We start from the raw sequence: 23,754 nt of genomic DNA, 5'->3' as shown, positions 1-23,754 counted from the left end.
GCTTCTGCCGCTGAGCAGCAGCCCGTGCTGCGGGCGCCCCTGCTGTGCACGCCGTGCCAGTCCCCGGGTGGACCTGTGCTGTCATTCTCTTGGGTGAACACTGAGGGTGGCATGGCGGGGTCGGTGACAGGTCTGTTCAGCTCGGCCAGGTGCACACGGTCCCCAAGGTGTGCCCCATCCCGCCCTGCCCCGTCCAGGCCTGCAGTGGGTGCGCAGTGAGGCCTTGTCCCAGCGTCATTCTGATCGCCTGGTGGCTGAGGTGCGCAGAGGCTCCCTGGCCCGGGGCCTTCGTGCCTCCTCTTGGTCGCTGCTCCCGTGTCCTGTTGTGAGTTCTCTTCCTTGTCGCGGGTCCTATCTGTGGCCTGCCGTCTGTGCCAGTGGAGCAGAAGGCTGGGCGCCGACCCGGACCCCAGACCCGGTGGGTGGCCAGCCAGCTGTGGTGGAGACACCGGCCATGGCCCCGGGCTGCTCGGTTCTCGTAGGCGGGATGTTCCAGATTTTCAAGGAAAACAGACACCTGGGTCCCTTTCCCAAAGCATTTTTCCCGGTTTCTAAAAGTTGGCCCACAGAGGCCTCGGTGTCCCGGCCAGGCCCAGCCGGCCTCTGGAGCTCAGCCATGGGTGACGGGCCCTTCCCGGGTCGTGGCCGCGGCCCAGTCCTGGAGGGGCTGCCTTGGCTGGGCCACCTGGCCCTTCACAGCATTCCTGGCGTCCAGCGTGAGCCACCCCCTCATGCCAGCGTCTCTATTGGGCTGTCACCAGGGTCCCTGGCATTATGACAGGCTGTGACAAGGGACTGGGGAAGCAGCCGCTGCTGGGCAGCAGTGGAGAGCCGAGCGCGGGAGCAGTGGGGCTCCTGGCTGGGAGCAGCCGGGTGTTGCTGGACCACGAGGCGCAGTTCCTACGGCCTTGGTTCCCTCTCAGAGTGACAACACGTTCAGTGCGTGACTGGGAGAGACCCGTGGACTCGTTCAGTCCCACAACAGCCCGTGAGCCAGGGCAATTTGGAGAATACGAAAGTGCCCAGAGCCTCTGTCAGAATGTGGGTCACCCGTGACACACGCAGTGTGTCAGGCAGAACACCACCAGCCCAGGAGGCGGCCTGCGTATTATTGTGTCTGTTTTATAGATCTAGAAGCTGAGCACAGAGAGGGGAAGTAACTCCCTTCAGGTTGCACAGCAGGGGGCAAATCCAGGCAGTGCGATCCCACAGCTGGCTAACCTACATATTTTGATATCATTTTGAGTTTTATTGAAAAGTGGCAAAAATAATATAGAGAATCCTTTATTGAGATTCACCAGCTCTCGACATTGCCGCGTTTGCCCTCTTCATCCTCTCCCTTTCGCTCTCAGTGAGTCTGCAGAGCAAAGCGTTCCCTGACTTCAGTTTTCTCATTTGGAAACCGGGCCGTGGTGCCCGGTGCTGCACGGTGCATGCACGTGCTCGCTTCTCCTGAGCCACTGGAGAGTGGGGGCGCGCTCGTGCTCCTCTGCCCCAGCACCTCTGCATTGGGTTCTGGTGAACTGTCCTCTGGTGCCACCTCAGGACCACAGCGGAGCGCCAAGCTGAGCCCTGGCTCGCGGCCTGCACCTCTCGGCTCTCCCAGGGCAATCGCACTGCGATCACACAAGTCGCTTTGCATTTTGTCCCTTAGGTTTCCTTCCGTCGGAAATGTTTTCTCAGCCTCTTTTGTGCTTCTTGATGCATGAGCCGTGTCCCCAGCTGACACTGATGTTTTAGGAGAGTCCAGGGCACTGTTTGGTAGAATGTCCTTGGACTTGAGCTTGCCTGATGCTAACAGTGAGATGCACGTGACGCACCCAAGGTTGGAATTTTCTAGCTCATGTTCTTAACCACTTTAGGGTTCTTCCTTTAAAAGTAGAACGTCCTGCTGGGCACCGTGGTGCACACCTGTAATCCCAGCAGCTGGGGAGGATGAGGCAGGAGGATGGCAAGTTTGATACCAGCCTTAGCAACTTAGCAAGACTCTGTCTCAATATAAAAACTAAAAAGGGCCGGGATGTGGCTCAGCAGTGAGCACCCGGGTCCGTCTCTACTCACACTGCAGAGTCAACCTCCCGGAGGGCTGGCCGCCTGTCCTTGTCCTCGTCCAGCGCTGGGCGTGCTGTCTGACAGTCTGTTTCACTTACAGTATGTGCATTTGAGGGACATGTAATTTCAAGAAAAAGTTACAAACACATCCTTGACATTGTGAGAAAGAAATCACCCAAGCTCATTGGACAATAGAGGAAAGACAAGGGGAAAAATGAAATATTCAAATTTCCAAAAGTGCAGAGAATGCCAAAGTGACTTGCAACCCTCCTCCGCTTGGACCCACTTGCTCTCCCCTCGCTCTGCGGCATCGATTCTGGTTCTGATAAGGGGCACGTTCTGAGAGCTGAAGGGGGAAAGCGCGCGCAGGAGGGCAGGCTCCACCGGGGCTGCGGGGACAGGCCGGTGGTTGTATCCTGGGAGAAGAAGCTCTGCCCCTGCGGGTTGTCCCCTGCATTTCTGCCCTTCAAAGTAGACACTATTGTCCCCCCGAGGAGGACTCGTATACCCGGGTCCTTAGGTGAACAGGGCTGAGTTCCTGCAGGAAGCACTCCCCATGTTTCCAGGGAACCTGCAAAGATCTCCCTGCATTGCCAGCCCCCATGAGCTTGGCATGGGACCCCGAGTCAAGTCCAAGGCCGTGCCTCACCTGCACAGGAGTTGCTATTTTTTGTTTTATTTTGGTGGAACCCAGGGATGCTTAGCTGCTGAGCCACACCCCCAGCCCATTTTATTTTGGGACAGCATCTTGCTAAGTTGCTGAGACTGGCCTCAAACTTGCAGTCCTCCTGCCTCAGCCTCCCCACCCGCTGGGATTACAGGTGTGTGCCACCCTGCCCAGCCCTACACACGAGGCTGAACCATACTGCACTGAGGGATGTCTTTCCCATGTTGTTTTGAAGCCTGAGCCCAGGGATTTGAGAATGGCAGCCACTAGTATAGTAATGCTCACATCCTGTGAGCCTGGTCCGTGAATTTCCCCTATTCATTAATTTAATCCTCCTGATGATCTTGTTATGGTGACATGTTATTGTCAGAGGTGGAAACAGGCACAGAGAGGCTGAGTAATCTACCCAAAGTCACAGAGCTGCTTAGTGTTAGCAGGAGATAGAACACAAGCAGTCCAGTATGTGTGGCAGCCTCTGAAGAAGCAGTTTGCCTTATGTTTAACCAGACGACCCTAAGCCGGATGGTGCTTTGGTGGAATTAGGAACAGATGACCCACTGAAGGCAGTGGTGCATCCTGTGATCCTAGTGACTCGGGGGCTGAGGCAGGAGAGTTCCGGGCCAGCCTCAGCACTTAGCAAGACGCTGTCTCCACACACACAGTAAGTGGGGTTGGGGATGTAGCTCAGTGGTGAAGCACCCCTGGGTTTAGTCCTCCAGTTTTGTCACAGCAAAACAGATAACCTTTTCTTGTGGCCCTTACTGCCATCTGCCAGAACATTGTGGTCATCTACGTACAAAGCTCTAGTGTCCTAAAGTGAGAGTGTACCTGTTTCAGTCCGCGTTCTCGCTGCTGTGACTGAAAGATCTGACCAGAACAGCTGTAGAGAAGGAGAAGTTTCAGGGCTCACGGTGTCAGAGGTCTCAGTCCACAGAAAGCCAGCTCCACACCTCGGGGCTCTAGTTGAGGCAGGACATCATGGTGGGAGGGGACAGCAGAGGGAACCAGCTCACATGGCGATCAAGAGGCAGAGAGAGAGACTCCTCTCTCCAGATATCAAATGTACATCCCATGTCCCTGCCCCCAAAGAACCAGCCGCTCTAGCCACTGCTCGGTTACGCCGTCAGGGTTGATGCACTGGTCAGGTTGAGGCCACCACCCAGTCGTTTCTCCTCAACCTTCTGGTGTCTCACACGTGAACTTCTGGGGGACACCTCACATCCAGACCATAACAGGACCCTCTCCGGGCTTATGCAGCAGGGAACCTGCGCATCTGTAGGTGGCTACCCAGGGGTGACCGAGGGTTTTCTAAGCATCTGCCTCAGAGAGGACAGTGAATGTGCCCGTGAGTCAGTCACTGAGCAGATGCTGGTCAGTGTTCGAGAGGAAGGCCCAGGGGGTGGGGTTGGCGGAGATGGCCTCAGTTAAAAGGTGACATTTAAGCAGAGCTGAAGGAGCCAAAGCAATGGACTGCCGGTCACTGGGGAGAACCCTCCGGGCAGAGGCAGCAGCCAGCATGGAGGAGGTCGCTGCGGGGCCAGGGGAGTGAGCTGGGGGCAGGTGGAGGAGGTGAGTGCCCCGGTGGGGACCTTCCTCTGAATGAAAAGAGCCACCCTGCGAGAGTGTCCCTGTGGGGACCAGCCAGGGGCAGGGAGCCAACTGGAGGCAGGTGAAGCGTGGGCCTGGAGGGGAGGGGTCTGCCAATTCTGGACAGTGACCGGACGACATCCCTGGAGAGAAAGCAGCAGGGGCTGCAGCCGAGGGCCAGGGCCAGGGCTGTCCAGGGCCCGGCATGCGGGAAAGTGTAGCAGCGCCCACCTGTGCCCACAGTGCTGGCCATGGTGGTGCCACGCTGGACCTTCAGGAGAGGAGGCCATGGTAGTGCGCACCTCTCTGGAGGCCAAAGCCCGTCCTGGCCTCCTCCAGAGCCTGGGGAGGGCCCGACCACAGACCCCTGAGCCAGGCTCCAAGCAGACCTGCCCTGTGGCCCTGGTGCCCTTGGTGGAGGGGCTGCCACAGTCTCCAGTCTGCAGAGGGGTAATGACCTGGTGCCTCGTGTGGCCAGTACAGAAAACCTGTAGCCTTTCTTCTTTTTATTGTGAAAAGAAGATTCCTCTGGCAGTTGTGAAGCCCCTCGCACACACAGTGCCTTATAAACACCTCTACTGGGACATCGTACAGTTCACCCGTCTCACGTGGGCAGTTCCCTCAGTCGTCACACCGTCACCATAATCCATCAGCTCAGAAGGATACCCTGCGTCTCTTGGCCATCACCCCCTAATTCTGTTGCCATCTGTCCTTGCCCCCGACAACCACGGATCTGTCTGTCTGTATAGATTTACCTGTTTCAGACATTTTCATGCAAACAGGCTCGTACTTGACGTGGCCTTTTCCCCTCTGGCTGATTTCTCTCTCTCAGCATAGTATCTTCAAGGTTTGTCCAGGTTGTCACATATATTGGTACATTGTTCCTTTTACTAGCTGAATAGTATTCCATACTCTGGACTCCCTTTTGTGTATTCCTTCATCAGGGGGTGGACACAGTTTGCTTCTATTGAGGGTTTTATGAGGTTTTTGTGTGGACTGCTTACCCCTCCTGGGGGTCTGCCTGGGAGTGGAATTCTGGGTGATTCCAGGTTAATTTTTTGAGGACCTGCCAGATTGTCTCCAGCAACTGAGACATTTTACATTCCCAGCGGTGCACAAAGGCACTGCTTTGTGATTGTCATGGATTCTCCTGTTGGGCCTCGGGTTGCTTGCACTCAGGGGGTGCTAGGAACATTCTGGAATGTGCTGCAGTCCACATTGTCTCATTCAAAAAGGCGAAGTTACACAGAGCGACCCCAGCTCTAGGAAAACTCCCCATTGCTGCCCTCTGCTTGGCTCCTGTGTGGCCCTTGTCCCGTGTCCCTCCTGGACGAGGTCTGGAAGCCTCCCTGCGGTCCTTGCTGCTGGGCTTCGGCTTTCTAGTCCCTGCTGTGGTCTTGAGAAGTGCCCTCTTCCCTGTGCCTACAAACAAGATGGCAGTCCCGACCTCAGCCACGCCGCTGGTCCTGTCCCTGCGGGGGGTGCTGTGGGGCTTGATGTGAGAAACTCACCGTGAGCTCCTCAACATCGCCCCAGTCCTGGGTTCTCTCCATCACCGGGGCACTCCCTGCGTTTGGCAGGCAGGAACCTCTGGTGTAGACAACCAGTCTGAGAGTCTCCTGGGCCGGTGGGCGAGTCCTTCAGAGCCAAGAGGGATGGCCGTCTCCCGCTGCTGCTCCCTCGTGCCCTCATCCCTCTGGTCAGCCTTCTGTGCAGCCCAGTGTCACCACCCTCCACACAGACTGGGCTTTTCCAAGCCACTGTGGCCACCCTGGCTGTGACCTGGCCCATGACCTTTACCTCCTCTCCACCTCCAGATGGCAGTTCTCCTCTGGGTCCTTTGGACCTCACTAGTTCTGAGTGGCCCCCATTCTGAGCCCCGCTTCTGAATCTCTGGTCAGCCTGTGGATATTCTCCCCTCTCCAGCCACGCCTGTTCCAGTTGCTCCCCAGTTCAACACCAGCTGTGGCTGCTGAGAACAGCCCTGTTGGGTCATCTGGTCAGTATTTACACAAAGTGATCAAAACAGACAGAGACCTGGAACTCACCCCTCCTGGGGGAGACAGGCAAGAGCAAAGATAAATCACATTTATGGCTTGTCAGATAGTGATCAGTGCTTTAAAGAAAAGCAGAGCAGGATGGGGGATGGCAGGGCTGGGTTAGGGCAGTGGTTGTAATTATAAATCCAGATGGGTTGAGTCTATTGACCTGATGGCAGCAGAGAAAAGGGAGGAAGAGCAAAAGCCTTCCAAGCAGAGGAGCAGCATGTGTAAAGGTCCTGAGGAAGGTCCTAGTGTTTGGGAGGCATGTGGAGGAGGCTAGATGGAGGAGAGAAGGCAGGGGGTGAGGAAAGAGAAGGGGTGGGGGCAGGTCATGCAGGGTCTGTGGCCTATTGAGGACCTGGAATGTTATTTTGAGTGAGGTGGGAGCCAGGGAGGGTTCTGATCAAAGGAGAAACCTTGAGCTAACCTGGGTTCTACCAGAATCTCTTTGGCTGCTGTGCAAGGACAAGATTGCAGGGAATAAGAGCAAGGAGAAGGGCCAAAACCTGGTGGGGCCACGCAGCAAAGCTGTTTTGGCGCTGTACAGGGTGGGCAGGCCCAAGACTTTATTCCAGAAGGCAGAGGCCCAGGGGCTCAGTGCCTCTCAGAAGTAGCAGATCAGGTTCTGTGGCCAGCACCTTTTTTTTTTCTCTCCAGTTTCATTGAATAAGGCTGAGTTTATCGGGTTTTTTAAAAATTTCAGTGGCTGTGTGCGAACTCAGGGCCTCCTGCCTGCTGGGCGCATGCTCTACCCCTGCGCCCACACTCCCACGCCCAGGTTTTTTTTTTTTTTTTTAAGGTAAACTTTTTACTTGTGAGTAGTTTCAGGTTTGTGGAAAAGTCACGAAGAGGGCACCGTCTGGGACACCCACCACTGGTTTTCCCAGTGTTACCGTCTCACGCGACTGTGGCTCTTTAGTCTCACGTGACCGCCCCACATTCCTCTCGTGGTGCGTTCCTCTCGCGGGACTAGTGCAATCTCGCGGGACTGCTGTTCGTTCCTCTCGCGGGACTGTGGTGCATTGACTTGCGTGACTGGCTCGTTCCTTTCTGTCAGCGTGGCGTGTTGTCTCGTGGCTGCGGTGCGTTCCTCTCACTGTGGTGCGTTCGATGCGCGTGACTGCGGCTCGTTCCTCTGTGGCCGGCGCGTTCCTCTCGCTGGCGTGGTGCAGCCTCGCGTTCCCACCGACCAAGAAGCCGGTGCCCGCGTTGCCACCGCAGGTTGGCGCCGGCCAGGCTGGGCGTGGAGTCGGACGTCGCGAGAATCCCGCTGCTGCCCTGCTCCGGCCTCCGGCGGGGCGCTGCCTGGCCCTGGGTCGTCTGTCCCAGCCCCTCCTGGCTGCCCTCTGACCCCTGGGGTTCGCCCTGGTCTCCTGGCAGGAGCCGGGCAGTGGGTGGGCGCCTGGAGAGCCCAGTGCGCCTAGGGGCTAGGGGCCATGACGGCTACGTGACGGTCAGCATGGCTTCCTGCTGTGTCGTTGACCATGGTCATTTGGCCAAGGCAGTAAATTCCGGCAGAAAAAAAAAAGGTGAACATGTACCTTCACGTGTGCAGCATGCTTTTAACTTCTTACAGAGGGAAACAAGGAGGTCAAAGCCTCACCCGAGGTACGCACAGCAACGAGGAGGCAGAGGTGGGACTCAACCCTCGGACTCCGGCTCCACGGCCGGCCAAGCCGTTCACCATGGCCACCATCCTCGTCGTGGTTGTTGCTGTCATTTTGGGGCCCGTAATCAGACCCAAGGCCTGGCTCCTGCTGGGCAAGTGCTCTACTATTGAGCTGCCACCAGCCCTTTTTATTTTATTTTTTAAATATTTTTATTAGTTATTGATGGACCTTTATTATTTGCTTACCTATGGTGCTGCCAATCGAACCCAGGGCCTTACACATGCTAAGCAAGCGCTCTACCACTGAGTCACAACCTCAGCCCCTGCCCCCCTTTTATTATTTATTTTGGGACAGGGTCTTGCTAAGTTTCTGAGGCCTGTCATCTTCCTGCCTCAGCTTCCTGAGTCCTAAGGGATTCCAGGCGTGCATCACTATTCCCGGATTGTCACCTGTTTATTAAAACTATTCACACACATGACCACACTTAAATACATTAAAAAACAGTCATGCAAATGTAAGTTTAAAGGCATTGAGGGAGATTAAAAAAATCTTAAATAACATTGTTTTATCAGTGATCAACAGTAGTGATTATTTCCAATAATGTTCTGATAATTAAAAAGTTTTGGCCAACTTTTTTGCCTATTCTGTTAAAAACATCCCTGCTTTTACTTTGTATTGTGTTTCATAAAAAGTTCTGAATAGAAATGGAACTATCTGTTCCATGTTTATTTTGTGGTTCCATTAAATTGTTTTTTTTTTTTTTAGATAAGATTCATACAACATAAAATTAACCATTTAAATTGTACAATCAAGTGGCATTTACTACAATGATAGTGTTTTGCAACCATCACCCTTTTTCTGTCTAGAACATTTTTAATCAGAAAATCCAGTACTGGGCTGGGGATGTGGCTCAAGCGGTAGTGCGCTCACCCAGTATGCATGCAGCCCGGGTTCGATCCTCAGCACCACATACAAAAAACAAAGATGTTGTATCCGCCAATAACTAAAAAAATAAATATTAAAAATTCTCTCTCTCTCCTCTCTCACTCTCTCTTTAAAAAAAAAAAAATCCAGTACCTACTGAGCATCCAGTCCTCACCCCTCCTTCCCTGCCCTCTGGCCACCTCTACTTTGATTTTTGTTTCTGTGGTTTACCCCTTATGGACATTTCATATTGATGGAATCATGTTACTTGAGCTTTAGTTTCTATACGTTATTATCTTTCTAAAACATTTTTATTAGTACTTATAATATTCATTATTGTCTTTAATCTTTTTTTTTTTTGGTGTGGTCTGTGTCTTTCTTGTGGTGATTAATTTTAAGTTGATAGTATAGCATATAAATTGACCCAATGGGATGGATACTGAAAAACCAGGAATGTGTCAGGCTGATTTGCCCTTCCAAAACTTATGAAGGAATTTAATCCCCAAAGTGTTATGTTAATGACATTAAGGAAGTGGAAACTTAATCCAACTAGGGTGTTTAGAAGTAATTCATTAGATTAGGTCCTGAGTTCTTTTTTTTTTTTTTATTTTTAGTTGTAGCTGGACACAGCACCTTTATTTATTTGCCCATTTGTATGAGGTGCTGAGGATTGAACCCAGTGCTTCACACGTGCGAGGCAAGCACTCCACCACTGAGCTACAGCCCTAGCCCTAGGTCCTGAGTTCTTATGATTGAATTCTGGTGGCTTTATAAGGAAAGATAGATCACATATGCAAAGATATGTGGTATGCATTCCTGCCATGATGTGCTACAGCCCCCGGGGGACCCTCAAAAGAGTCTTTTTTGTGCTGCTTGGATTTTCAGCTTCCCAAACTGAGCAAAAATAAACCCATCCTTTCTTTATAAAGTAACTTGCTTCATATATTTCATTACAGTAGCAAAAAGCTGGCTAATACATGTCATCAAGGAAGGAATGTCAGTGGATTTCCTAGGAGATCTAGTGCCCTTCCTGGATTTGCCTTGTTTCCTTATCTGCTGATCTCCTCTGTCTAGCCTCAATCCATGTATTGAAGACCTGTACACATTAATTTGTTTTATCTCTTAAGATTTGGGAATAAATAGAAATACACTTTCTACCAGTGTAATAGAGCAGAGAGCCCAGGAAGAGAGGCAGGTACTTACAGATGTCTGGTGGGAGGCCAAAGTGGCTGCTGGTCAGCTCTGGGGGGAAACAAGACTCATGGTAAATGGAAGGGAGGACAAAAAATAAACAGGTCACCCTAATGGAAGGAGACAAAATCAGATTCCTGCCTCATACCACACACCCGTCAGTCCCAGGATCACTGAAGGATTGAAAGTCAGCTGTAAGCCTGGAAGCTCTGGTTTGGGGTGGGAAGGAGACACAGGAAGTGTTGCTGGGAGGACAGCCTCGAGGTCCTGTCCTCACACAGGCTTCCCCCTCTCCTCCTGTTCCCTCCCTCTCTTCTTCTGTCTCCGAGGTTCTGAGCAGCCCTACCTGCTCTGTCTAGGGCTGGCAGGTGACTGAACTCTCTTAATAAGGTGCTTGGTAGTTGGGGGCCGTCCGATCCATAGGAGGAGTGGTCACAACTGAAGAGGTGACAGCTGAGGGGTAGGAGACTGTGCACCTCACTAAGGACTCAAGCCACACCTTCCCACCCCCCAGGTTCTGCGGGGGTCTTGGCTCTGGTCCTCCCCACGGCCCTCTACAGCTCACCTCTGAACCCCTGTGCTCTGCCATTGGACCCACAGTCTGACCAATTCACTCCTCCTCTGTGGCCACCACTGCTTCCTGCCTGCTGCATCACTGTCACCTCCTTACCTCAGTCCTTACCTCCCACAGGCCATCCTCGGCTCAGTAGCCAGAAGGATCCTGTGCAAACCGGAGTCAGGTCACAGCTCTGGACTCACTCAGAACAAGAGCGGTCCTCACCGTGGCCCTCCAGGCTCTCACTGCCCCTCTGGCCTCCCCTTCACCTGCTTGGGCAGGGGTGTCTGTTTTCCTCACTGCCGTCTCCCCGGCACCTTCAATAAAGCATTTGGCATTTTTAGGGGGCAATAGGGAGTCAGCAAAGAATCCTGAGAAGGGCAACTACATGGCCTGGAAAAGAGTAGAGCATTCATGCTTGGGGATAGGGTTAGAAGGGACTGGGGAGGAGGTGGGAGCCCCAGGAGTCCTGGCAGGTCCCTGTGGCTAGCAGGGGAGTGAGGCAGGAGGTGCTGGCTGTGAGATCAGCAGGAAGCTTGGTCCTGGTGCCATGGCTGGGGACTGGCTGAGGAGGGAATGTGGGAGCTGCCCGGGCGCTCGTCCTCACCTGGCCCTCACACCTCGGCTCCTCCTGCCCCACGGTGGGCATGAGCCTACTGCCTCTGCGGACAGTTTGCTCTGCCCTCTGAGGCTGTGGAGGACTCGGGGGATGGCAAAGCCTCGGGCCGCGTCTGGTAGCAAAGATGGTGGCAGGGGGGGAAGAGGGTTGTCTCCATCCCAGGAGAGCCCGTGCTGCTGGATTCCTGCGGACACCAGAGGCAGGGCCAGGGAGGGCTTGGGAGTTGACGGTGGCCTTGGTATCCAGGAGGCCTGTAGCTTTTTAGTCTCTGTGCTCAGCCGCTGGTCACTGTTCCCTGAGGATTGTGGCTGAGACTCCTGAAGTTTTCAATGGATTTAAAAAAAAAAATTGTAAATATTTGGGAAGGCTACTACGTTTGCATGGCTTCAGAATCAAAGATTAACTTGGGAAATACAAAGTGGAACCCCCAACACACACCCGCCAGTCCACTGCTGTGCCTGGGCCTTAGTCCTCCTCCTTGTTCCCGTCTACCAGGTCCCCTTGTGGTCAACCCTGGCCTGCACAGCCTTCCTGGAGTCCTGGAGTCCTGGAGACGTACGTCTCGGGTAAATGCTCTGCCTCCTCCTCCCTCCTCTTCAGCAGATGGCAGCGTTTCAGGGCTGTTCTGTGCCTTAAGTGTCCATGTGACAGAGCCGGGAAGCCTGTTCCTGTGGCGGGCAGACGACACCCTTGTTCTGTTCCTGCTGCACTCTTGTTGCTGTGTAGTTCACCTGCCATGAGATCCCCTGTCTAAAGGGCACAGTTCAGTGGTTTGGGGTGCAGCCCGGGCCCCCAGCAGCCCCTCTGGACCCCTCCCTCCCGTAGCCCCTGGCAACTGCTGATCCACCTCTGCCTCTGGGTTTGTCTCTGGACATCCTGTGAGTGGAAGAGTGCGACATCTGCGTGGCACCTTCACACGCCTTCGTGTCCTCACCACCTGCCGTGCTGTGGCCTATGCTGGCGCCCTGGCAAGCAGTGCCCTCTCGCATGGGTGTGCCCTGTTCATCTGTTGGGCTGTCAGTGGTTCCTGGGACCCGTGAGAGTCTCTGGACCTAGGTCTTCACGTCTCTTGGTGTAAACAGCAGGGCAGAGCCATGTGTCATTGTCAGCTCAGCCCTGTGAGGACTTGCCAGGGGGGTTGTCACAGCACCTGTCACCCGTGTAGTTCCCCCCAGAGAGTGTGCCTCCTGTGGCTTTGACGGGCATCTCCCTGACGGCCTGTCGAGCTCCCTTCCAGTGCTCTCTGGCCACTTATCCTCTCATTCTTTTTCTTAGTGGCAGCAGTGTCCCCCTTTAGGTGGCCCATCATTTATCTTCCCTGTTTCCACTGGGTGCCAGTGTACTTTCCTAGCAGCTTGCCAACACCTCCCCACCGCATGCCTTTCCACAAATGATCCCAGGCTGCTCCTGGGGAGACTGGGCAGGCGCATACTCATCTCAGATGGGTTGCCACACGCAGGGCTCCGCAGTCTCGCAGGATAGCAAGTTTTGAATCTGCTTGCTAAGGTTTCTTTATAACCCCAGATCAGTGCTGCCGGTGCTTTGTGGGGCGTCTGCAGACACATAAGGGACAGAGAGAAACCCGAGTCCCCGTGCACGTGTTCCCAGCCAAGGCCCAACGGGCAGCTCCACCTGCCTTCACCTCGTATCAGCCACACGCGCCCTTCCCAAGGTCTGTTTACTACCCAGTTTCCCACGTTTCTATTCTTTGCGGAAGACACTTGAAACAGCTAAATCGCATAGTGCTGCTAGTGTCCCTAAGCACAGGAAGACTGGCATGTCTTATGGAGAAAAGGCACATTGGCTAAGCTCTCCAGCCCTGAGGTGACAGTGCTGCTGCCGCGAGGTCTGTGACGCAGCAGCCCGTGTTAATTGAAAACAAACATGCACAGACCACGTGTCCCTCAGACACCCCGGCTCCTGGCACCCTAACCCTGCATCTCCCAGAGCAGCCTGCGGACTTGCTGACTCAGCATTCAGGCCCACTCTATGGACACACCGACTTCGGGCGACAAGGACCGGCCAGGAGGCCGCGCTCTCGGAGGACATGGTTTACACACAGAAATCGCACAGCCCTTCAGAGCACAGCCTGGTGAATTTTGCCCAATATTCCCCAAGTAAGCATCACCCAGCCTCAGTGCAGAGCATCTCCATCATTCCAGAAAGTTCCGTCATGCCCTTCCCAGTCAGTACTCCCTCCCCTCTCCTGAGGCTAGCACACCTCTGATGTCTTTGCACAGATGGGCTCATGTGGGGTGTTGTCTTGTGCACCCCCTTGCCTTGCTCGGCTCAGTCCAGCTGAGGCTCTTTCATGCTGTCGTAAGTGGCCCAAGTTCATTCTCTTTATCACTGAGCCGTGCGTGGCTGTCACACAGTTGTCCATTTGACAGTGTTGATGCTGGTCTCTTTCTAGTTTGGGACTTTTATGAGTCAGTCCATCATGGAGATACTTTGTACCAAATGTTTTTGGCGACACACTTTTTGCTTCTTGGTGAATCCCTTGGAGTGGACTTGCTGGCTCCTGGAATCATGTGTGTTTCACTTTAGTCAATCAGGTTTTTTAAAAATTCTCCCTGGAACAAGGTGTCTGGTAGACAGCCATCCCAGTGACTTCTGCAGCTGAGGCTTGCCAGGCCACTGGGTCTGTGTCTGTTGGACTTTCTGGGCCTTCCTCTCAGGAATGCAAAATGGCTGCTGCAGCCCCAGTCACGGTCCGCAGGCCCTCAGCGGTCTTTCAAGCAGATGGAAGGAAGGGGGCAAGCAGTCTTCCAAGGCAAGGCTCTGCTTTTCTATCCAAGTGTGAACTTTTCCTCTGTTCACACTCACTGCAGAGGAGGCCGAGGAAGGAAGTTTCCCTCACTGTGATTCGTCCTCTTGGGTGGGCACAGTGATGAGTGAATCTGAATGTGGCCGCCTCAGCATCACCGGGACCTGTTGGAAATGCAGATTCTGTGGCTGAAAAGCCGTGAGGGTGATTCCCGTGGAGGCTGGAGCTCAGGCACCAGGTGCGCAGCAGGGCCGCGTCTCCCCTGGCTTCTCTCAGCTTCTCCTGGCTCCGCCTGCCCTGAGCCCAGAGCCACGGCCTCCGGCCACCCGTGTCTGTGGGTGTCAGTGGAACCTCTTCCTCCGTCTCCCCACCCGCCCGGGCGCCCTGCCTCTGGCCCTTTCGCAGTGTTCTCCCTGCCTCCCATACTCCAGCACCGAGAAGGCACCAGCCTCTCAGAGCCCGGCTTCCTGGCCGGCGAAGGGGGGCAAGCAGAAGCGCAGCTTCGTCCTCCCGGGGGCCACCCGTGCATGTGGCCTTCCAGCCCCTGCAGGTCCTTGGAGATGCACCACGAGAGGGAACCTGTGGATGCTGGGTTACATGGACCCCGCGCTGCACGGAGGTGCCGCGGAGGCACCCGTCTGTCCTGGGTGTGAGCTGGACAGGACACTCCGAGGGGAAGGACCTGGCGGGGCTACTGCAGGAGGTGGGGCCCAGGAAGGTGTCACAGGGGTGGTGTGGTGGGCAGGCTGACTTCCTCGTGTGGTTCCCGCGGGTATATGAGGCTGGGGACCTGGTTCAAATCCTGGCTCTGCCTTCCCAGTGACCTTGGGTAAATTCCACACCCTTTTCTGCCAGGGTTTCCTCACCAGGAGGTGGCACGGGATTGTTTGCTGGTGGTCACAGAGAGGGTGAAGGAGGGTGTAGCTCTCCAACAGCACCTGGGCCTGGGGACGTGCTCGGTAGCCTTGGCTCTGGTGGATGGGGACCGCACAGGAGGTGGTGGCAGCTGAGGGTAGATGGACAGAACCAGGACCATCCGATGCCCTTGACGCCGGGCTGGTTTTGGCCAGCATCCCAGGTAGGGTTACGTTTGTGGCTGGGCAGGAATTAGGGGGTGCCAGGTCACTTGGGCAGTGTTGATTCGCCAGTTGATGAGGAATTTTGACAACAGGTGCGGCCGGTGGTGACTGAGCCGACCCCGCACAGGCTGGGAGCTGTTGGGAAGAGCCGAGGGGAGGCCGGTCCCTGGAGAGCAGGGTAGAGTAGAGGGGCCCGTGGGGGACAAGGCTTGTCCTAGGTCCCCAAGAGGGCTGTAGCAGTTAGCTGTGCTGCAAGACAAACAGCCCAGCGCTTGAGATGGCCCTGGGCGGTGTTGCCAAGTGCCCGTGGCATTCCGAGGCACCACTGGTACCCGCTGCAGATCTGGTGAGGAGGAACTGGACACAGCGCAGCAGGTCTCTGCCCCACATTGTCTGGGACCTTGCTTGGATGACACTCAGGCTGGCAGTGACCCTGGCTAGGAGCTAACAGCCCGCTCACATGGATGTGTGGCTCCCGAGCTGGGATAAGGAGAAGGTGGGACTGTCACCAGGACTCCCGCAGGGCATAGTGGCCCCAGAACAGTGGACTTTGAGCTTGGGGCTGCAGGCCTCCAGGGTCAGTGTCACAGCTGGCAGGGCAGAGGCTGAATTTGACGTGTTTCTGCTGATCTTGCTTCAGAAGCCAGAGTGACACTTCTGTGCACCAGGCCAGTCACAGTCGTCCTACCCCGGCTCCCCGATGAGAGGGAAGTAGTAGTCACATGGTGGCAGGCTGTGGGGGCCTGAAAGTGCTGTCACAGCCATTGTCAGGAATTACACCCTGCCCTGGTGGCTGCACACAAACCTTGATCCCCCAGTCAGAGCTTCGACTGGGCCTCGCCAGAGCTCCTGGCCAGGCTTGATGTGTGGCCACACAGGCGGTTCTTCTAGGGCGTGGCTGGCTGTTTAGGGGGTGGGTGTGTGACAGGTGTGTCCCTCATCCTTCTGTGGGCTAGCCTGGGCTACTTCATGTGGCAGCTAGGCCAAGGGTGGAAGTGTGCCAGGCTCAGAAACACACAGTGTCACATGCATCCCGTGCTGTTGGCCAGGCCAGTGGGGAGGCAGCCCAGGCCCAGAGTGCGGCAGACCCTGTGGAGGGCTGCGCTGGGGGCCTCCTGACGGCCTTTGCAGCTGACCACAGCGGGCCTTGCTCCAGCCCCTTCCCTCCAGCCCACTCCTGCCACCTGAGCCTCTCTTCTCGGTCATGATTTCGCAGTCGTCCTTGACCCGTGGCAGACGAGAGCCGAGAGCCCTTGCCGTGGACTGCAGATACACCTAGAAATGCCAGCTCCTTGACGTCACGTTGTGTTTGCCTACAGGAGTGGAAAGCCAGACAGTGGCCTCACCTGCGAGGGCTGAGAGTTTGGAAGCAAACTCTGTGAGGAGCGACTGAGGCGCTAGCCCTGTCCCCCCTCTCAGCCGCCCCCCCGCGGAGTCCTGTCAGCCTCAAGGGTGTGTGTTTGAACTGGGGATTGAACCCAAGGATGCTTTACCACTCAGCTGTATCTGGGCCTTTTCACTTTTAATTTTTTTTTTTAATTTTTTCGCTGTAGATGGACACAATACCTTTATTTTATTTTATTTTTTATGTGGTGCTGAGGATTGAACCTAGTGCCTCACATGCACAGGTCTTGCTCTGTGCCACTGAGCCATAACCCCAGCCCCTCAGTTTTATTTATTTATTTATTTATTAAAGATATTTACTTAGTTATGGATGAACACACAGTATCTTTATTTATTTTTATGTGTGAACCCAGCGCCTCACACATGTGAGGCACGCACTTTACCACTGAGCTACAGCCTCAGCCCCCTCACTTTTTATTTTTGAGACAGGGTCTCAATTAGTTGCTGCGGGTCTCGCTAAGTTACTGAGACTGGCCTTGAACTTGCGATCCTCCTCCCTCAGCCTCAGGTGGGCACCACTGTGACCAGTCAGCCTCAGGTTTGTCCTCTGGTGGTTTCAAGATAGTTGCCACAGCTCTACTTTCCTCAGCTCTGTCGAGAACTATAAGCAGCGAGCAAAAAGCTTCCTTCCAGAAAAGCTCTGATTTGCATTCTGGAAGAAGCACGGTCCAAGTCGGCCAGAGTCCCCGTCCTTCTCACAGAGCAGACGCCAGGCCTGTGCACCTGGTGTCGTTATTTGTGGTTCTGTGGCTACTCTAGCTGCAAGGCAGGCGGGAGCGTGGATACCTGGGGAAGGAGGTTGGAGTGCCCGGCTTAGTCCAGCTCCCTGCAGGCTGTGTGACCACAGCTCACAGTATGTTTGAGAGGCACGTGATCTGAAGTTCCCCAAACACCAGCCCTTCCCGTGCGAGAGCACTGGAGTGTTCTCTTCTCTTGGTGGGTTTGACTGCACGCTGTTGGTGGAAGACACTCTGGGTCACAGCTTGCTCATTTGATTTCACAACCTTCCAAGGCGTGACCCGTAGTTGGGAAAGGCCTGGCTCAGAGCAGGCTTTGTTTACATCTTGGAGTTGGCAAGTGTGTTCCCCCGAGCAGTGGGGCTCTGCGAGCACGCAGGGGGGAGGTGGGGAGAGCAGCAGGTAGACGCCACGCCACAAGTGACACCAAATGACATGGTTTCTTAGGCTTTTGCTCTTTTTCCTTCAGGGAATGGGAGAGGTACTAAAATTCCTACTGGGAAGTGACAGGGAGCCGGGTTCTGGAGCTGACGGGGCCTGTAGCTCCCTATCCTACGAGGCCGCCTGGCTCCCGCACAGCTCTTGATGACAGCGCAGAACTCCGATGGCATTACAAGTGGAGGAGGAATTCACACGGTTTTCTGGAAGGACACTTTGTCATTGTTGCGTCACTGCTGCTCTCAGGCTGGCTGTGGTTTTCAGGCCTGGCCCAGCTGCTTTTTATAGTGTGGTGGTGAAGGAGGAGGTTTTCTGAATCATAGGGTCTGAGTTCAAATTCTGGCCCCACGGTATGATTTGGAGCCAGTCCTGACCCCTTCTGAGTCTGTTTTCCATAAAGTGTGAGTCAGCCCCATTCCTCCCTCACAGTGGAGTGTTGGGCACATTGTTGGTACGAGGCCCCACATGCCCAGGTGCCCCATGTGCCCTGTGCCTGGGCTTACGCAGCTCGAGGTTGGGCCACAGGTGAGCCCTGGCTCTCTGAGACTTACTTTGGCAAAGGCTTGGCTCACCTGTGTGCCTGCCTGCTGCGGGTAGACCTCCTCTGCCCACGTCCAGTCTTCTCCACTCTGTCCTGGGAGTCAGCAGAACCACGGGATAACTCTTAAAGCTTCTGCTCTCAAGGGATGCTGCATTTCATTTCAAGTCATGTGGCCATGCCTGCAGGAGCAGGCCGTCGAGGGCCAGTCTTGCACAGCAGCCCCCGCCCCCATGCGCTGGCAGTGCTGGGTGGCAGCTCTGCACGCAAGCAGCTTGCCCCGCCCCGTTGCTTTGCAAAAGCTTCTGGGTACAGGAGGGTGGCGTGGCAGGGGTTGTCCAGAGCCATCTTCAGTACACAACTACTGACTACGCTGCCAAAGCCAAGGACTAGGTCTGCATTAGCTCTTCAAGATGTCCGTAGCTCTTCCCCGTGCCAGACACACAGTAGGTGCTTAGTGAATGTGTTTTTACCAGGCTGCTCTTTAAATAAATGAACGGTTTTGTTGAACTCCCCCATGAGCTCACACTTTCATTCCATAAGTATTTATTATGGCCCTACTGTGTGCCACTGCTATGCAGGAAACTTAACAGGCAACAGCCTCTCCTTGATGTTTTGGTAGGAGTGACAGTAAACAACCACACGTAGTATGTTAGGTAGCAAAGTTTCTTTTATTTATTTATTTATGTGCTGAGAATTAAGCCCCAGCAGCTGCTCCATCACTGAGATTCACCCCCACCCCAGTCCCGTTTTTAAATTTGAGACAGGGCCTTGCTAAGTTGCTGAGGCTGGCCTCAAATTTGCCATCCTCCTGGCTCAGCCTCCGGCATAACTGGGATTATAGGTGTGCACCCCACACCTGGCTAAAGTATATTTTAATTAAAAATTTTTCATGATGGACCTCTTCAGATATATACCACATAGAATAATAAAAGGCAGAGCCCCAGGGCCAGCAGCCAGCTCCATCCACCACATTCATGGGTGAGCTTCTTGCTAAGGGTGGTGTCCAACCCTGGGCCCTGCCCTGGGGAGGCCACCAGCCACCAGTGGCAGTTAGGCACTTGCCCTGTGCCTGGCTTAACTGAGGACTGTGCTTAATTCTGTTTAACTTTTTTATTTAAATATTATTTATTTAGAACTCATGTTCCTGATTGCCTTTCCTTAAGAGTTTTTTGTGGTGGTAAAGGTGCACATACCACCAGCTTTCCCAGACTTGCCGTCAGAAGTGTGCATTAGAGTGGCGTCGAGTGTGTTTGCACCGCGCAGCTGCTGCCGCATCTCCCCAGGCCTTGCAGCCTTCCAGTGGAAAGCTTCAACCACCCTAACCCCTCTGACCGCTGTGACCACTCCGGGCTCCCCACGGCTTGTTTCACTTAACACAATGCGCGCGGGCTCCTGCAGGTGGTGCGGGATTCCCTCCTCCAGCATCGGCCCAGCCGCGCGCCTGTGCCGCGTTCTGCGTGTCCATTCCTCCGTGGTGGCCGCTGGTTGCTGCCGTGTGTGAATGGTGTTGTGGACATGGGTGCACGGGTAGCTCTTTGCAGGTGTGTCCTGAGGCGGGGCTGCAGGATCACGTGGTCATTCTAACCTGAGCGCGTGCAGGGGCTGCCGGGCTGCCGGACTCTGCCACATTCCTGCCACTCGTGCTGGCGCTGAGCTCCGCCGCTGCGTCCTGGCCATCCCTTGTTACTTTCTGCATTTTTTTTTTTTGAAAGTGGCCACCCTCGTGGGTGTGAGGTGGTCTCCTGGTGGTTTTGATTGCCTTTCCCTAAGGATCCATCATGCTAAGCATCTTTTTATGTTTATTGACCTTGTGTATTTTCTTTGGAGAGTTCCTGTTCATTCCTTTGCTCTGGTTTCATTTGACTTTAACTAACTTGGACTTTCTCACGTGGAGCCTTGGTGGCTGGCAGCCCAGTCCTGGACAGTAGGCCCTGAGCCCCCACAGCTCATAGGTGTACAGTAAACTAGGTGGTGCTGTCACCGCCCCCACCAGATGCTGGAGGGGTGTCTCTTAAAGGGAAGGCAAAAGGGAAAACACGAAGCCATAATGACACCTAGAATCTCCATCGCAATTCCTCATTTTCATCATAAACCCAGGGGACACATAGATTGATTGTCTCCTTCAACCCCTGGTGTTTGTCTTAATCCCCAGCCCAGTCACAATGCAGAATGTTTTCCTCAGTCCAGAAAATTCCCTGTTCTTTTCTTTAATATTACCATTGGAATAAAAACACATGAATAAAAAATTCTCAGAAGCAGGCACAGTGGACACACCTGTAGTGTCAGCCACTCAGGCTGAGGCAGGAGGATCCCTTGGGCCCAGCAGTTCAAGGCCAGCCTGGGCAACAGCATGACCCCATCTCAAAAAGAAAACTCCCATAGATCACTTGGAGTTCCCATTTGGAGATCACCCACAGGATGCTCTTCTGCCCCTGACTCTGCTGGCAGGAAGCCCACAGAGCTTGGTCCCGGCTGGAAACCAGCGGCAGAGGGAGGGAGAAGGTCTGCAAGCCCTCTGAAGCTGGGGAGCACCTCCAGCCACAGGCAGCGTGCCTGGGTTCCAGATGCCAAGGGGCCATGCTCCATGGTCTTTGACAGAGCTCTCTACGTCTTTCTGAGGCCTGGGATCTAAAGAGGGTAAGCGTCCGGCTGCGCCTGTGGTCCCTCTCTGCTGCACCACCATTGCTTTCCAAACCCTGAGTGTCTCAGGCCTCCACAAGTGACGCAGACACACGCTGCCGCCTCCTAATCGTGTATTTGCTTCTAGTCTGATAATCAGCGTTTGGAGGGGGCTGTCTGGTGTCCACCCTGGCCGCTCACCAGAGAGCCACCCTCCCTGAGCCTCCGTTTCCTCATCGACACATAGGGGTGGTAAGCACCCGCCTCGTAGGGACTGAGATGGAGAGATGAGTGAACACCCCGATGCCCACACCAGGGGCTGGCGCACAGTAGGCCCGCTCTTACGGTCATCGCTGCAGTCCATCCTCGCCCCTCACAGATTCCCTGTGGGCAGTTCACTGACTTGCAAAAATGGTACCTTCCTGGTCACGTGCAAAAGGGTCTAGCGTGATGAAAAATTGGAGTTCCCAGTGTCCGGCCTTTTCATTTCAGCTCATAGTAGCCTCTTTTCAGTCTTTTAGTGCCATGTTTTCATGTCATTATGCTTTTTGGTGACAATTTTGCCAGTTAGAATGGCCCCCAAGCCCTGTGCTAAAGCACCATGGAGGCCGCGGCTCCCTGTGGTGTGTCCACAGCTTCTGCTGAGGGGTGTCCTGAAACGGGGAAACCTGGGGGACGTTGGGCTGGTTGACAGAAACCTGCCCTCGTCTCCAGGAGCAGTGGCTCCATGTTCACTAGTTCAGTGCTTGTGACAACTCTGTGGGACTCAGTGGCCTTAAGGAAGGAGAACTGGCCCTGCCCGGGACCACCTCTGGTGCACGCACTGCAGCCTGGTGCACGCCATGGCGGCGGGCACGTGGTGTTGTGTGCTGGGAACCGCATGGCCTCAGCTCATGCTCGTCCCCGCTGTCCTTGCGACCCCTTTAGCCTTGCCCTTTCAGCCCTCGCCATCTCCTCTGTCTGCTGACCCATCCCTGACCCTGCGCCTCTGTCTCACTCACAACCTCTCTCATTCTCTCTCTGCAGCTGGCCCCTGAAAGGACACTCTCCAAGTCCCCAGCGGGGGGCCCCGCGTAGACCTGGAGCGGACACCCCCTCCTTCCCTTCATGATTCGTTTGTAGCGCAGGTAACCAGGGAAGAATCCCTCCGTGCCCCTCCCTGGGTCCACCATGGCTGTGGGATGAGGAAGGAACTTTCCCACTTGGCAAAATCTATCTTAGCGACCTCCTTCCGCTCTTCCTGCTCCAGCCTAGGTCACTTGGGCCATCCCCCTGCCTCGTGCCAGTTGCAGACAGGACCTTACTGCCCCTTTTCCCCTTCCTCCAGATCCTTCGCAGCTCTGGCCTTGGTGGGCCGCCCTGGCTAGTTGGGGAGGGCAGGGCTTGTGGCAGAAGGAAGCACAGCGGGGGGCTGGCGGTGGGGCAGGAGAACGTGTGTCCCCACCCATGTGCAGAGCCCAGGAGTGCCCCAGCTATGCGGCTCTCTGCGCTGTGTGGCAGGAGGGCCATCTGTGACCCCTGAGCACATGCAGTGTGTCGCTGGGGCATGTTTCTGGCCAGAGGCCTTTGGGTTTCATCAGCCTCCGCTAGCACTTCTCAGAGAAGCCCTAGCCTCCACTGGAGGCCCTGGCCCACACTCTTCCTTTCCATCCCAGAGCACTCGAGGCTGGTGGGTCAGGGTGCCCAGAGGAGGTCGCTGTTAGGCACGTCCAGAGGGTGTACTGGGGTGAGGGGCTGCGAACCCACAAAGAGCATGCAGGATCATGAACGCACGGGGCTTTGCCTGTGCAGTCACCAAGCCCTCAGTGGGCTCAGGGCCCTCCCCTACGTGCACACACCAGCAGGTGAGAGCCCCCCAGGCCTGACTGTGAGCCCCCACTGCTCGAGGACTCTGTCTCCCTTGCTGTGTCCCTAGGGAAGGGAGATGGTAGAAGGAACCCCGGGGGGGGGGGGGGGGGGCAGGAAGGGATGGGTGGGCGGGTCCACTGTCTAGGGGGAGGGGTGCGGCTGGATGAACTTTAGAGATGGGAAGATGGCAGTCTGGAGGGACAGGGGAGGAACACCCCTTCCTCACGGGGGTGACAGGCAAACATTTGTGACCTGCCCAGGCCTGGCATGAGGCAGGCGCTCAGCAAATGTTAGCCCTCGCCATCCTCATCACTCCGACAGCGAGGGTAGCCCACCCCATGGGCCCCTCTCCCCTTCCTCTACCTTGGTTCCCCCATCTCCTTCCCTTCCTTGAGAACCACACCGCATGGCCTTCAGGGGGCCTGGGACCTGGGACCATAGGCCCCACCCCAATTCCCTCCCTGATCTGCTCCTTCACGGGGCAGACCCCTACCACGTGCCACTCTGAGCCAGGCCCTTCTCCAGGGAGCAGGCAGCACACAGGTGAAGAGCAGGCCTGGGGCGCCCTGGGTTCAGGGCCTGGCTCTGCCACCTGCTTGCTGCACAATAGAGAGCAGCCATCTTGGCACCGCCAGCTCCTCATCTGCAGAGTAGAGGTGGCAGCACTCCCCCCCACAACACACAGGCTTCCTAGAGGACTCATTTAGCTAAATGCATCTGAAGCACTTAGCACAGGGCCTGTGTGGTCCCAGCTGATGTCACTGTCATTGTCATCCTCAGGTGTTTGGGGGAGTTTGGGGATGAGGAAAGGGAGCTGTCTTTGGTCAGGAGTTTCTGCCTGGGAGGGCACCCGCTCTCATCTGTCCCCACAAACTCAAGGAAGCAGAAACTCTGACCCCTCCAGGGGGCTCCCCTGAAGGGAGGGGACTGAGCAAACTGTCACGATCTAACCTTGTCTCCCTCGCCCTCTTCCTGACCCCACCCCATCCAGTGGCGATGGATGATGAGGATGGGAGATGCTTACTAGACGTGATTTGGTGAGTAATGGGTTCCCCACCCGCCCTCTCTCTCAA

The 23,754-nt window shown here is 55.2% G+C and overlaps 1 protein-coding gene across 4 annotated transcripts in view; it reads left to right on the top strand.

The window, feature by feature from the left end:
• Bicra (BRD4 interacting chromatin remodeling complex associated protein) overlaps nucleotides 1-23,754 on the top strand; it is a 68,102-nt gene that overhangs the window by 21,796 nt on the left and 22,552 nt on the right. For 3 of the 4 annotated variants that reach the window (XM_026410459.2, XM_026410458.2, XM_026410456.2), the window contains exons 2-3: nucleotides 21,860-21,960; nucleotides 23,673-23,718. In XM_026410459.2, coding sequence (XP_026266244.2) covers nucleotides 23,678-23,718 — 41 coding nt within the window. In that variant the 5' untranslated portion in view covers nucleotides 21,860-21,960; nucleotides 23,673-23,677. Of the gene's footprint in view, nucleotides 1-20,724; nucleotides 20,852-21,859; nucleotides 21,961-23,672; nucleotides 23,719-23,754 lie in introns of those variants that run through there. The other variant, XM_026410457.2, reaches the window with a different exon arrangement.

The sequence above is a fragment of the Urocitellus parryii genome, chromosome 15 (assembly GCF_045843805.1).
Source record: "Urocitellus parryii isolate mUroPar1 chromosome 15, mUroPar1.hap1, whole genome shotgun sequence".
NCBI lineage: Eukaryota > Metazoa > Chordata > Mammalia > Rodentia > Sciuridae > Urocitellus > Urocitellus parryii.
The sequence above is the reverse complement of the archived record's forward strand: the minus strand, read 5'-3'. Positions and strand labels throughout refer to the sequence as shown.